General features: G+C 38.7%; 1 protein-coding gene across 1 annotated transcript in view; it reads left to right on the forward strand.

Annotated features, from left to right (window-relative positions):
* Window positions 1-12,957, forward strand: part of LOC115256582 (mucin-5AC-like) — a 385,160-nt gene that overhangs the window by 231,407 nt on the left and 140,796 nt on the right. The window contains exons 3-4 of the mRNA XM_029855360.2: window positions 9,957-10,531; window positions 10,594-10,798. Coding sequence (XP_029711220.2) covers window positions 9,957-10,531; window positions 10,594-10,798 — 780 coding nt within the window. The remainder of the gene's footprint in view (window positions 1-9,956; window positions 10,532-10,593; window positions 10,799-12,957) is intronic.

Genomic DNA, 12,957 nt, shown 5'->3' on the forward strand with positions numbered 1-12,957 from the left:
GATTCGTGAGCGACCCTTACTCTATTGGACAAAGTTTGAGACAAAACCACAAGGCAAAAGTCGTCCATACATCGTTTCTTGATTGCACGCTTCTGGGCTGAGAAAACATCAAGTGAGTGTAATTCTTTGCAAGTGAGTGTTCCCATCCCTGGAGAGCGGTCATCAAAACCATTTCAATGCTAAAGTAAAATAAATTTGGTTTTATAACGGTGGATCCTTCTATCCTAAAACAGATTGGGCATCGTACATGTCACATAACGATGTGAAAATATAAAACTGGGACAGAAAGTTCTCAATTACCAACTGAGAAACAGCTCATAAAACACAAGTTCCAAAGAGGGAGCGAGCAATGGCGCTGAAGCCTAGGCACTAGGGCTAGGACACGGACTAAATACCTGTGTCCCATCTCTGGAAGCACCAAGGACCAAGGGCTGACATTAACCTTCTTAGCATCGTCGCCCCCATCGATTTTGACAGTATTTTGCTTTTCCATGAACTGAGTGGTTGGTACGAGGTGTCCCCACTCGATGTTTTTATTGTTGAATTAAAAACGCTGCACAGTAGGCCTGGCCGCTTAAAAAATTGTAATGCATCTCCGATGTACTGCAATCATTAATAATGACAAGAAAAATTATAGAAGTAGTCGTTTCTATCGTTTTCCAGGATTCTTTCAATGATTGGCTGTGTATGTGTTGACTAACTTTCTTCTACATTTTTTTCAAAATTATTCCCAGGGATTCTCCAAAGATTTTACGATAATTCCCAAAGAAATTGTTCACAGTATTTGTTTAATTCCCAATTGGAGTTTTCTAGATCTTCTTTCGGGACTTTCCCAAGTTCGCAACTTCTCAGCGAGTTCGCTCTGCAATTTCTCAAAAAAAAAAAAAAAAATAACGGCCCAGAAGATGTTTAAGAAATATCTCCCGGAAAGATCCCGCGAGAGTTTGGGAACTTCGGAAGAAATCCCGGAAAGTCACAAAAACAATTTTCTGGAGAGAGTTGTAAAACAAATCCCGGGAGCAACACTGGGATATTTTTTGGAAGAACTCGGAAACAACTCCTGGATAGATCGTGCAAATAACTTTTGGAGAAGCTTCGGAAACATCTCTAGAAGAAATCCCAGAATAAAAAACTTCTAGAAAAGTATCAGAAGAAATTTTCGCGAAGCATTTATTAAATTTTTGATTAAAAATAATCCAGGGAAAACTCCTGAAGAAACACTGGGAGCTACTCGGATAGAAATCGTCGAAGAAACATGTAATTGTAATTGCGTAACACTTCCAAAAGAAATCACTGGGAGAAATGCTCAAAACAATTGGTAGAAATACCGGGGAAATCTGGAATTAATTTCAGGCAGAACTCTCGTAGAGATTCCATAATATTTATTTTTGAATATCCCTTCATTTTCATTTTTTTACTAAAAGCCTATTAGGGATACAGATTTGTAGAGATGAAAACATTGTGAGAATTTATGGTTTAATTGTTGAAATATTTTTATTTTATTTTCAATGAAAATTTTATTTTTCGTGTAATTTTAAGAAAAATAATTGTAAAGTGTATTCGACTCCCCTAAACTATTTTACCACCGACAAACAGTCGTAACACTCTGATAATTCCCATCGTACACCGATTTAACGGCCTATTTAAACAGTTGGTAGTTCGCCAACTGCCCACCCATGGCGCTCGCTTTGTTTTTGTTCGAGTTGTTGGTAGGCCAAACTCAGGTCTTTTAGCATTGGGCGAATATGTTTCCGTTACTATGATTTGAGTCGAAAAATGGTTGAAGTTTTACGTCTGTTTGTTTGTGAATTTACTATGATAGAATGATCGGGGAGAAATTTAAAATATGTTAATTGTGGCGATTCAATACATAATTACCAATGGCATCTGAAAGGTGACTAGATAGAGTTTTCGATGATTTTCAAAAAAAATGTAATAACGCTGTAAAAGACACCGAAAACCATTTTGAGATAAACAGTCCTAAATATCAGCCAAATATATAAAAATTTGATTGTTCAAAAAATAAAAAATACAAAACTGCTGGGGGGTTGGGTATTAGAAGGTTAAATAAATCACGGGAGGAAATTGTTTGGATTTTTTTAGCGTGTCACTGTTGAAAAAATTTCTGGAGAATGACCAGGAAAATAATGAAGAAATCTCTGAAATACGAAAAAGCGATCGATTCTTTGAGAAAATTTAGACAAAGTTGAGAATAAACCTCCTACAAAAAAATAAAGAAAACCCTCTGGGAGAAACTGCTGGAAACATTCTGGAAGAATTTGTGGTAGAAACTCTGGTAAATCTTTGCTACGAACCATTTTTAAAATTCAAAAGAAAGCTCCTTCAAGAAATTCTGAAGAAAATTTCTGGAAAAAATCCCAAGAGAAATTCAGAGAGAAATCCTGTGAAAGTAGGAGATATGTTAGGACGTACTACTGCAACAATTTCAAAGAGTTTTCCTGAAAAAATGCCAGAAAAAATATGGTAGAAATCCTGCAAATGATACTGCAACAAACAACGTGAGCCTTTAAGAAAAAATCCGGAGTAAACTACTGAAAAAAATTCAAAGAACTGATTAAGCGATTCCGAAAATAAAAACCTTCGCAAAGAACCCCAAAAGGAACATTGAAGTAAATTGCAGGTGAAACATCTGGCAAAATTCCGAGAAATTCTAGGGTATATATCGTGAAACAATTGATAAAAAAAAACTGGGTGAAATACGGGGTAGAAATCTGAAATAAATCGCGGGATACCTCTAAGAGATATCCTGGAGATAACTCTTGGAGATATCTCGGGAGGAACTCCTGTATAAATTCCAGGAAAATTCGTGGTAAGACCCTTCAGAAATTCTCAGAAGTACTCTTGTAGAAATTCCGTGGAGAGCATACGAGAAATTCCAGGAGAAACTTCTGGAAAAATCTCGGGCCAAACTGTTGGTGCAATTTCAAGAAACACTTCTGGGAGAAATTCCAAGAGAAACCCTTTGAAAAATGTCAAGAGGATCTCTTGGAGTAATTTCAATGAAAAATTTCTCGAGAAATCCAGGAAAAGTGGATGAAAGTTCTAGAAAAACTTCAAGAATGTTATCGGGAGGAGTCCTGGAAAAATTAATGGAGAATGTCACAGCACGAACGATGTTTATATTCGAGAAATAACTAATTTAAATTACCTGGAAGAACCCTGCAGGAAATCCCTAAATACCTCTTTGAGAAATCCTGGAAATAACATCTACAGAAATCTGGCGAAGAGTTCTAGACGCAATGCAGAAGAAAATTCTAAGAATCCTGCACAAATTTCATGAGAAAGTACTCGACAAATCTCAGAAACAAACTTGTGTAAGAAAGCCAGGAAGAAGCTAATGGAAAAAAAATCGGGACAAAGTCTGGGAGCAATTTTAGGAAAAACCTCTGGGGAACTCTTGGAGTACTTCGTAATGAACTTCTTGAAAATCCGGGCATGCCTGGAAGAAATGCCCGGAATTTTTTTTGGAATTTCGCCAGGAGTAATTTAAAAAAAATCTGGGTCATATTTTAGGACGAACTGTTGCAGGTATTGCAGGAAGAACTCATAAAAAGGGCGAACCGTGGAAGAAATCTTGCGACACCTTTTAGTAAATCCTGGTAACTTCTAGAGAACAATGTGAAGAATTCTGGGAACATTTCCGGAAAGTCCTCTATAAGGAATCTTAAGAAAACTCCAAGAAAAATTCTCAAGATTCAATATTTTTAGAAATTTCTAGAGGAACTACTAAAGAAATTTAATGAGGGGACGTTCATAAACCACGTAGACTTTTGAGGGGATGGGGTTGGGTCTGGCCAAAGAATATGCTCCATACATTTTTTTTTGTATGGACAAAAGTCTACTAGGAGGAAGGGGCGTTCTGAGATGGCCAAAATTTGGTCTCGTGGTTTATGAACAGTCCCTGAGAAAGTACGCGATGAATCCTAGAATATCCTCTGAAAGAAATCCAGGAGAAACTCCTGGAATAATTTCGGGGTAAACTCATGGGGCAATTCCAGGATAAACCTTTGAGAGAAATCTCAAGAGGAACCCTTGAGAAATTTCCAAAGGAACTCTTGGAGTATGTCATAAGACCTAAATTGATCGTCAATCAGTTCGGACGCGTTTTTCAATCGCTCCCGGTCGCGCACCTTTTTTAATTGTAGCATACGTTTCATTTTCGTTTTCGGTCGTACGTGCCAAGTATCGATATAGTGTAATTAAAATGAGCTGTGAAATTTGCTTGTCGGATACTGCTGCTGAGTCAACTATGTGGTCATGTATAGGGTGTTCGCGTAACTTTCATCCCGCGTGCATTGGCATAAATGTGCAAAGATGTTCGCTCCGTAAGAAGGACAAAAGGATGGATACATCATCGTTCGTGTTGCCGTGCTGCAGCTCCTGCCAAAGCATGGTGGCTACTAGTTTGGATTTCAAGTTACTTGTTGATCAGCAGGAAATACTTACAGAGCAGATCAATAAAAACACGGAGGTGATTCATCGCACCTCAATTCAACAAAGTAATATGGGCGTAATCGATGAAGCCATTGATCGCCTGGAACTGCTACTGACCGATGTAAAAAATCAGCTTGCGACGGCAAAAAGTAGCTGTTTTACTGGTAACGTTAAAGCCGTAAAGAGCCATATTACCGCACTATTTGATAATGCGCTTGAATCGTCAAAATTAAACATATCTACGGCTGTTAAATTGATGGCATCAAGTTTATCTGATGAGGTCAAGACTCTGAGCAAAGATATAAGAGAGTTGTCGTCTTTGACCTTGGACATCACTTCTTTGGAGCCTATGCGGAGTAACCCGATGCTTGAACTCGATATTTTAAGCGAGTTGAAAACAATATCTGCGAACATGATGCCTACAACAAGCGCTGACATTGAAACTTTGAACTCCTCTCTCAATCAATCCACCAGTCTACACGCTGAATTAAATGCAGTTACACACGACAAGTCCGGTTACTCATCAAATACCGTCAAAGAAGACAAGTCCGGCTGGCGCTTACTTGGTTCAAAAAATATATGGAAAGCTGATTGGACCGACTACGACAAGCGTCAGTCGAATCGTCTAAATCAGCAAAAGCAAGCTGACAAGGCCAGGAAGCGTAAAAAGCGAACAAGCCATAACAATATACGTAATGCACAAAATCAAAAAAATCGCTCCGTACCTGCCAGCCGAAACAACGACAGACATCGGAACGCGAATTTGCTGCCACCAGATAGAATTCTTCTGGCGGAAGCAAAGCAGAGGTTTTCCAAACCACCGTGTTGTTCGGCTCGCGATGCAATGCACTCTAGAAGGCCCGTACAATATCAAAGTGGAGAAACTCGAACCCCGGCTTACGATAGAAACCAGAGGGGCATCCAATTTCAGCGTGGCGAAACATTGAACCCCTACCCAGCTGATCGGGATATTGTACAACGAATCCGTGAATCATCTTGTAATTGGACGATCGGACCGCCGCCAAGGCCATCCGTCAAAAACCACTGTGCGTCGTGCTCCTGTCAGCAGCCGGGTTTTTAGCTGAATCGACGCAATCTGAGGATGTAGGATGCAATTCTTGTTTACCCAATTTGACACAATCTACGGAGGAAGAAGCAGACGACCCAGAAGCGCCTGGTAATAAATTATTAATTTTAAGTGATATTGCACAAACGAACGAATTACCAAAAATTACTTCAAAAACAAGTGCCATTGAAATTTTAGTTTATTGCCAGAATTTCAATCGCATGAAAAGCGCAAAAAAAGTAAATGAAATTCACAAACAAATTTTGAGTTCATCCTTCTCGGTTGTTTTGGGTACTGAAACCAGTTGGAATGATAGCGTTAAAAGTGAAGAAGTTTTTGGTAATGATTTTAATGTTTATAGAGACGATCGAGATTTAACTCTTACCCATAGAATGTCTGGTGGCGGTGTTCTCGTAGCAATTTCCTCAAAATTCAATTCAGAGCTTGTTACTTCTACTAAGTTTAAAGAATTCGAACAAGTTTGGGCTAAAACACAAATCGCCGGCGAAACTCATATTTTTGCATCGGTATATTTCCCACCTGATCAAGCTTGTAAATCAACATATGAAATGTTCTTCCTAGCTGCTGAAGAAATTATTTCACAATTTCCTCCGGAATTCAAAGTGCATATTTATGGCGATTTCAATCAACGTGACGTAGATTTCATATCAGATTCTGAAAATGAATGTATTTTATTACCAGTTGTAGGTGAAAATGAAACGTTACAGTTGATTTTTGAAAAAACTGCTTGTTTAGGTTTAAACCAAATTAATCATGTAAAAAATCAGCAAAATCGATATCTAGACTTTTTATTAACTAACATCCTTGAGGACTTCTGTGTGGAAGAAGCTCCCTTTCCATTATGGAAAAACGAGGTGTTCCATACCGCTATCGAGTATTCCGTTTTTATCCATATGAACGTTAACTCAAATAATTGTGACTATGAGGATGTATATGATTATAGTAAAGCCAATTATGAAAATATTAGACTTCAACTTAATAGAACTAATTGGCAATCTGTTTTAAGAAATCCAGATGTAGAATATGCTGTTGAGGCCTTTTATAGCATTTTGTCGGAAATAATTAATTCGGAAGTTCCACTAAGGAGAAAACGACGAAATAATGGTTCTAAAAATCCAGTCTGGTTCAACAGGCAAATTATTAACTTGAAAAATCGGAAACAAAAAGCTCACAAAGTATACCGACGACACAAAAGTCAAGAAAACATTGAAAAATATTTAAGCATTTGCAATCAACTTAATCTAGCCATATCCACTGCTCTTGAAGAGTACAACAGAAAAACCGAGAATGAAATAAAATCCTGTCCCAGGAACTTCTTCAATTATGCTAAAACTAAGTTGAAGTCGAGCAATTTTCCATCAAAAATGTCGTTAGATGATAAATTGGCAGAAAATTCCGATGAAATTTGCAATCTTTTTGCAACCTATTTCCAAGAAACTTATAGTACATTTTCTGATGCCGATCGCGACTATGAATATTTCTCCCACTTTCCTGACTTTACCAGCAACATCGGAATCAATCAAATCATGTTACAAGATATTTTAACCGGTCTAAAAGACTTAGATCCGAACAAAGGTCCAGGGCCGGATGGAATTCCGCCGGTTCTTCTGAAAAACCTGGCAACTGAATTTGCGGCTCCATTATTTTGGCTTTACAACATGTCACTTGAAACTGGAAAGTTTCCGAAAGGATGGAAAAAATCTTTCCTTATACCCATCTACAAATCTGGTAAAAAATCCGATGTTCGTAATTATCGTGGGATTGCCATTATCTCATGCATACCAAAACTATTTGAATCTATTATAAACAGATGTGTGTTTAATCAAATCAAACTAAGAATTACAAATGCACAACATGGATTTTTCAAAGGTCGGTCGACTACAACAAACTTGTTAGAATTTGTTAATTACACCTTATGTGCAATGGACAGAGGTAACTATGTTGAATCACTTTACACCGATTTCAGTAAGGCGTTCGACAGACTTGACATTCCAATGTTGATTTTTAAGCTTGATAAAATGGGAATCGAGTCTAGACTACTTAAATGGATCGAATCGTACTTAACTGACCGATTACAGATAGTAAGATTTGAGGGGAAGAAGTCAGAACCTATCAACGTATCATCAGGAGTTCCCCAAGGCTCACATTTAGGACCTTTGCTTTTCATATTGTTTGTAAATGATATCACGTATATTCTAAAGCATCTCAAAATCCTTATATACGCTGATGATATGAAACTCTTTATTGAAATAAAAAATGAAGAAGACAGAGAATGTTTTTTGAGAGAAATACGGATATTTGACCAATGGTGTAGTAAAAGCCTGCTGCAGTTAAACGTGAAAAAATGTAATTCAATTACGTACAGCAGAAAACATAGTACACCACCAATAATTGTATCTTTAGGAAACCAAGAAGTTGAAAAGTGCAATAGAATTAGAGATTTAGGTGTTATCTTAGATTCTAAATTAACTTTCACCGATCATTATAACGCTATCACTCATAAAGCAACTAATATGTTAAGCTTCATTAAGCGTTTTAGCTACAACTTTCAGGACCCATACACGATAAAAACATTGTACGTCGCTTATGTAAGATCAGTTCTAGAATACTGTAGCATAGTATGGTCTCCCTACATGGTAACACATGAGGATCGAATCGAATCAATACAAAAGCAGTTCCTCCTATATGCCTTACGCAAGTTAGGTTGGTCAACATTTCCACTGCCTTCATATGAAGCTAGATGCATGCTTATAGATATTCAAACTTTGAAGGAGCGTTGCGAATTTGCCATGGTTTCGTTTATAAATGATTTAATATCTCAACGCATCGACTCCGCCAACTTACTATCATGTATAAATTTCTATGCTCCTGCTAGACTATTGAGAGGTCGTAATATATTTGCTCTAAACAAACATAGAACAGATTATGCAAAATTTGGTCCTTTGAATCGAATGATGAACCTTTATAATCAGCACTGTGCATCTATTAGTTTGACCATGTCTAGAACAAATTTGAGAAAATATTTTAGATCTTTGAGATATAATAGAATATAGTTATTAAGTGATATAGTTAAGTGAAAATGTAGTCTACGGTATGTTTGACGAAATAAATAAATAAACGATAGCCAAGTCACTTTGCAAGAAATCTGGAAGAAATACCAGGAGAATCGTCTGGGATATCCCCAGGAGAAATCCTGAAAAATCTCTGGATGTATCTCAGGACAAACTAATGAAAATGTTGAAAATTTAAGGAAAAATTCCGAAAAATCCTGTGCAAGAAAATTAGACAAGAACTCCTACAGAAATTCAAAAAAGTCCCTCAAAGACTCCCTCAGAAATTCGCAGAAGAACTCCGGCAGAAACAACATGAACATGTACGCGATAAATACCGGGATAACTTCATGTAGACGTCCTAGGAGAAACTTCTGGAATACTCTGTGAAATTTCGACAGAATCTGTTGAGAAATCCAGAGAGAAACCTTTTAATAAATGTCCAGATGACTTCTCGCAAAATCGTGAGGACTTCATTGGAAATGCTGGAACTTTCAAAGGGATTTCAGAGAGATTTCAGGAGGTTTCTGGAAGTTTTGGAGAGCTTTTTGGGATTTTAGAGGCTGTAGAGAGGTTGCTGGGGGTGTTCGGTGGTATCAGGAGGGCTTCGGGGGACTTTCAGCGGGTTCAAAGGGCTTTAGAGCAGTCATGTGAGGTTTAAGAGAGATTTTAAGGCATTTCATGGGATTTTGAGAAAGCTGCTACAGGTTTCAGGGGGCTTCCGAGGGTTTAAAGATATGCCCGGGGGTCTCCGAAGGATTTCAGAGGAGTCTCAATGCGGTTCAAGAAATTCATCTTTATTCATGAGGGTTTTTAGGGCTCCAGGCGACATTAGGAAAAGAGTACGGCGGACTTCATAGTAGTTTCGGAGGGGGTTTAAAGCGATTCAAAGTATGTCAGAGAATACAGAGAAATTCCGTCTTCAGGAGTCTTCAAATTATTTCAATGCGTTCCCGGGACTTTAAAGAAGTTTGAGGGAAATAAACGGGAGCCTTATGGAGGTTTCAAATTGATTTCAGGTCGTTTGAAGGCGTTTCAGGATTTAGAAGGATCCAGTAGGTTTCAAGGGTGGTTCTCGTGCATTGATAAAAGTTCCCAGGGGTCACAAGAAAGTTAAGAAGATGCATTTCAAGGCGTTTTAAGGCTTTTCCGGGAGGGTTCATAGGGCTTTAAGAGAGTTTGAAAAAGTATACGAAGGTCTTAAGCTCTTAAGCTTGTCTGTGGTGTAAGAGTTGTTCTACTATGCTGTGAAGTTGAATGAAAAGATATCGAATTTTTCCAACCGTTCAAGCAATGGCTATGAACATATGCATAAACACACCCGTACTAATCTCCACTTTCCCTCCTTCATTCTCCCATTCCAGCTTCAACGAGGAGCGGCAACATGGTTATTTCTCGTGCTCGCCACAACACTAACGGTGCTGACTGCTAGGACAGCCGCGGCCGCCGAGAACAACCAACGAGTGGTATGCTACTACACGAACTGGTCGGTCTACCGACCGGGCACAGCCAAATTCAACCCGCAGAACATCAACCCCTATCTGTGTACCCATCTGATCTACTCGTTCGGCGGTTTCACCAAGGAGAATGCCCTCAAGCCGTACGACAAGTACCAGGACATCGAGCAGGGTGGCTTCGCCAAGTTCACCGGCCTGAAGACGTACAACAAGAACCTCAAGACGATGCTGGCCATCGGCGGTTGGAACGAAGGTTCCTCACGGTTCTCACCTCTGGTAGCCGACTCGGAGCGTCGATCGCAGTTTGTCAAGAATGCCATCAAATTCCTTCGGCAGAACCACTTTGACGGGTTGGACCTGGACTGGGAGTACCCGGCGTTCCGCGATGGATCGAAACCAAAGGATCGGGAAAACTATGCCCAACTGGTTCAGGAACTGCGTGAGGAGTTCGAAAGGGAATCCAGTAAAACCGGGCGACCGAGGTAAGTGGCTTGCAGGTTACTATTGCAGAGAATAACTGTTTTAACCAACTAATTTGCCGTAGGTTGCTGCTGACGATGGCCGTGCCGGCCGGTATCGAGTACATCGAGAAGGGTTACGATGTGGCTAAGCTGAACAAGTACCTGGATTGGTTCAACCTGTTGACGTACGATTATCACAGTGCGTACGAGCCGGCCGTCAACCACCACTCGCCGCTGTACTCGCTGGAGGAACCGTCCGAGTACAACTTCGATTCCGAGCTGAACATTGTAAGTAGTTATGCCAAAGCCAAGAATCGTTCATAATACGAACTTTCATTGATTTTACGTGAAGTTCTTAGGGGAACTTCTTGGGAACTCCCGAAGAGACTTGCGGTGAATATCTGATAAGGGCCGTGCACAAATAACGTCACGCTCTTAGGGGGGAGGAGGGTTTTGCAAAACGTGACGACCCATACAAAAAGTAGTGAGGTCGCATACAAAAAGTGTGACGTAGGGGGAAGGGGGGTTGAAAAAGGTCGATTTTTGCGTGACATAATTTGTGTATCACCCCTAACGTAACAACAGTTGACCGTTGATCATTGTAGATCTTGCAGATTTGTTGTTGATCGAAGAAATATTTTTCAAGGCTGAATCAGCTGGGTAGACTGAATAACATGAACTTAACGACAGTTTAGAGTACCTGGGATACCCAAAAGTATACTAATCAAGTAACTGATGCCTCTCCAAATAAATGAAATATTTCGGAGATTTTCTCAGAAATACGTCCCGGGATTTCTTCCAAAATTTATTCGACAATTGTTCCACAAATTTATCCTGAGATTCCTTTCTTTAAAAAATTCATAAAATATTCATTCGAAAAATTTCTTCAGGGATTTCTTTAGTTTCAGACAGGGGTTATTCAAATATTTCACTAGTTATTCCTCCATAATGTGTCAAATGGTAATTTGGCATTGGATTGCTTCAGAAATTATTCCATGAATTTCTTTAAAAATCTTCAGTGATTCTTTTAAAAATTCTATCAGATATTCCTTCAGAAAGTTATCGAAGAAATTCATCCAAAAATCCAGAATGCCTTCGAAATTTTTTCTGAGAAATTCAGGAATTCTTCCATTGATTCCTTTATTCTTAGTTTCCTTTAAGATTTTCTCCAAAGCTACCAGTTTAGATATTACCGAAAATGTTAATGCGGGAACTTTTTTTAAAAACCTTCCCTGGATTGCTCCGATATTGCTCAATGGATTCCTTTAGAAAATTCTCCAGAAATTTCGCTTGACTTTCCGTGGCACGTCTTCCATGAATTGCTTCAGGAATTCTTCTGGAATTTCCTTCGGCACGTTCGTTGGTGGATCCTCCAGAAATTTTTCCACTAATTTCTCAAGAAAAGTTTCCATGGCTTTCTCTAAAAATTCCTTCATATATTTTTTCAGGAATCCATACGAGAATTCTTTCAGGAAATCATCCAAGGATTCCTTCAGGAATCTTTAAGATTCTTTAAGAAAATCAAAGGTCCCACCAGAAATTTCTCTCTTTGAAAACACTTCCACAGACTTCTTTAAATTGGTTTTACAAAGATTCCATCAGATTTTGTTTTCCAGGGATTGTTTCAGAAATATTCCTGGAGAATCCTTCAAATATTGCTAATGAAATTCCTTCATAAATTAGTCCAAAGAATCCAAGTTCAAGGAAATCTTTCATGGTTTTCTTCAATTTCTTCCAAAAATTAATAGATTCCTTCAGAAATTACTAAAATTCGATCTTAATATCTACCAGGAGTTACTTCTATTTCACCAGAGATTCATTCAGAGTTTTCTGCAGGGGTTTATTTACAAAACTTTCTAGACATTCCTTCAGAAATTATTTCAGGTATTTCTTCAGGGAGTCCGCCAGAGATTTGTTCAGAAATCGCTCTAGGGATTCCATCGAAAATTCCCGCCTTAAATGTGTCCAGGAATTTCCTCAGGGGTTCATCCAGAAAATGCTACCGAAATTTCCTCCATAGATGCTTGCATTATTACTTTCAGTGTTTCGGCTAGGAATTCCTTAAGGTATTTCTGAAGGAGTTCATCAGAGATTCCTTCAGGGTTTCCTCCAGATATCCTCTGTGCATTTTCCCCAGAAGTTTATCCGGTATTTCATTTAAGGATAACTCCTATTATTTCACCACGGTTTCTTTAAGAAACTTATTCGATAATATTTCCTAAGAATTTGTATGGAGTTCCTAATGTAATATCTCAACTTTTTTTTCTACAGATCTTCGCACACGCCTATGTAGTAGGCTGCGGCTTATTTTTCAAAAGTTGTTGAAACCTGGAATTCGTAAGCTCTTCTGGCTTTAAATGACACCAAAAGAGAAACCTCTGAGTTTAAGCCAAAAATATTGAGATTTAGAGGTGGCGCAATCACCTCAAAGTTGAATTTTCGAGTAA

This window comes from Aedes albopictus, chromosome 1, assembly GCF_035046485.1.
Source record: "Aedes albopictus strain Foshan chromosome 1, AalbF5, whole genome shotgun sequence".
Lineage (NCBI taxonomy): Eukaryota > Metazoa > Arthropoda > Insecta > Diptera > Culicidae > Aedes > Aedes albopictus.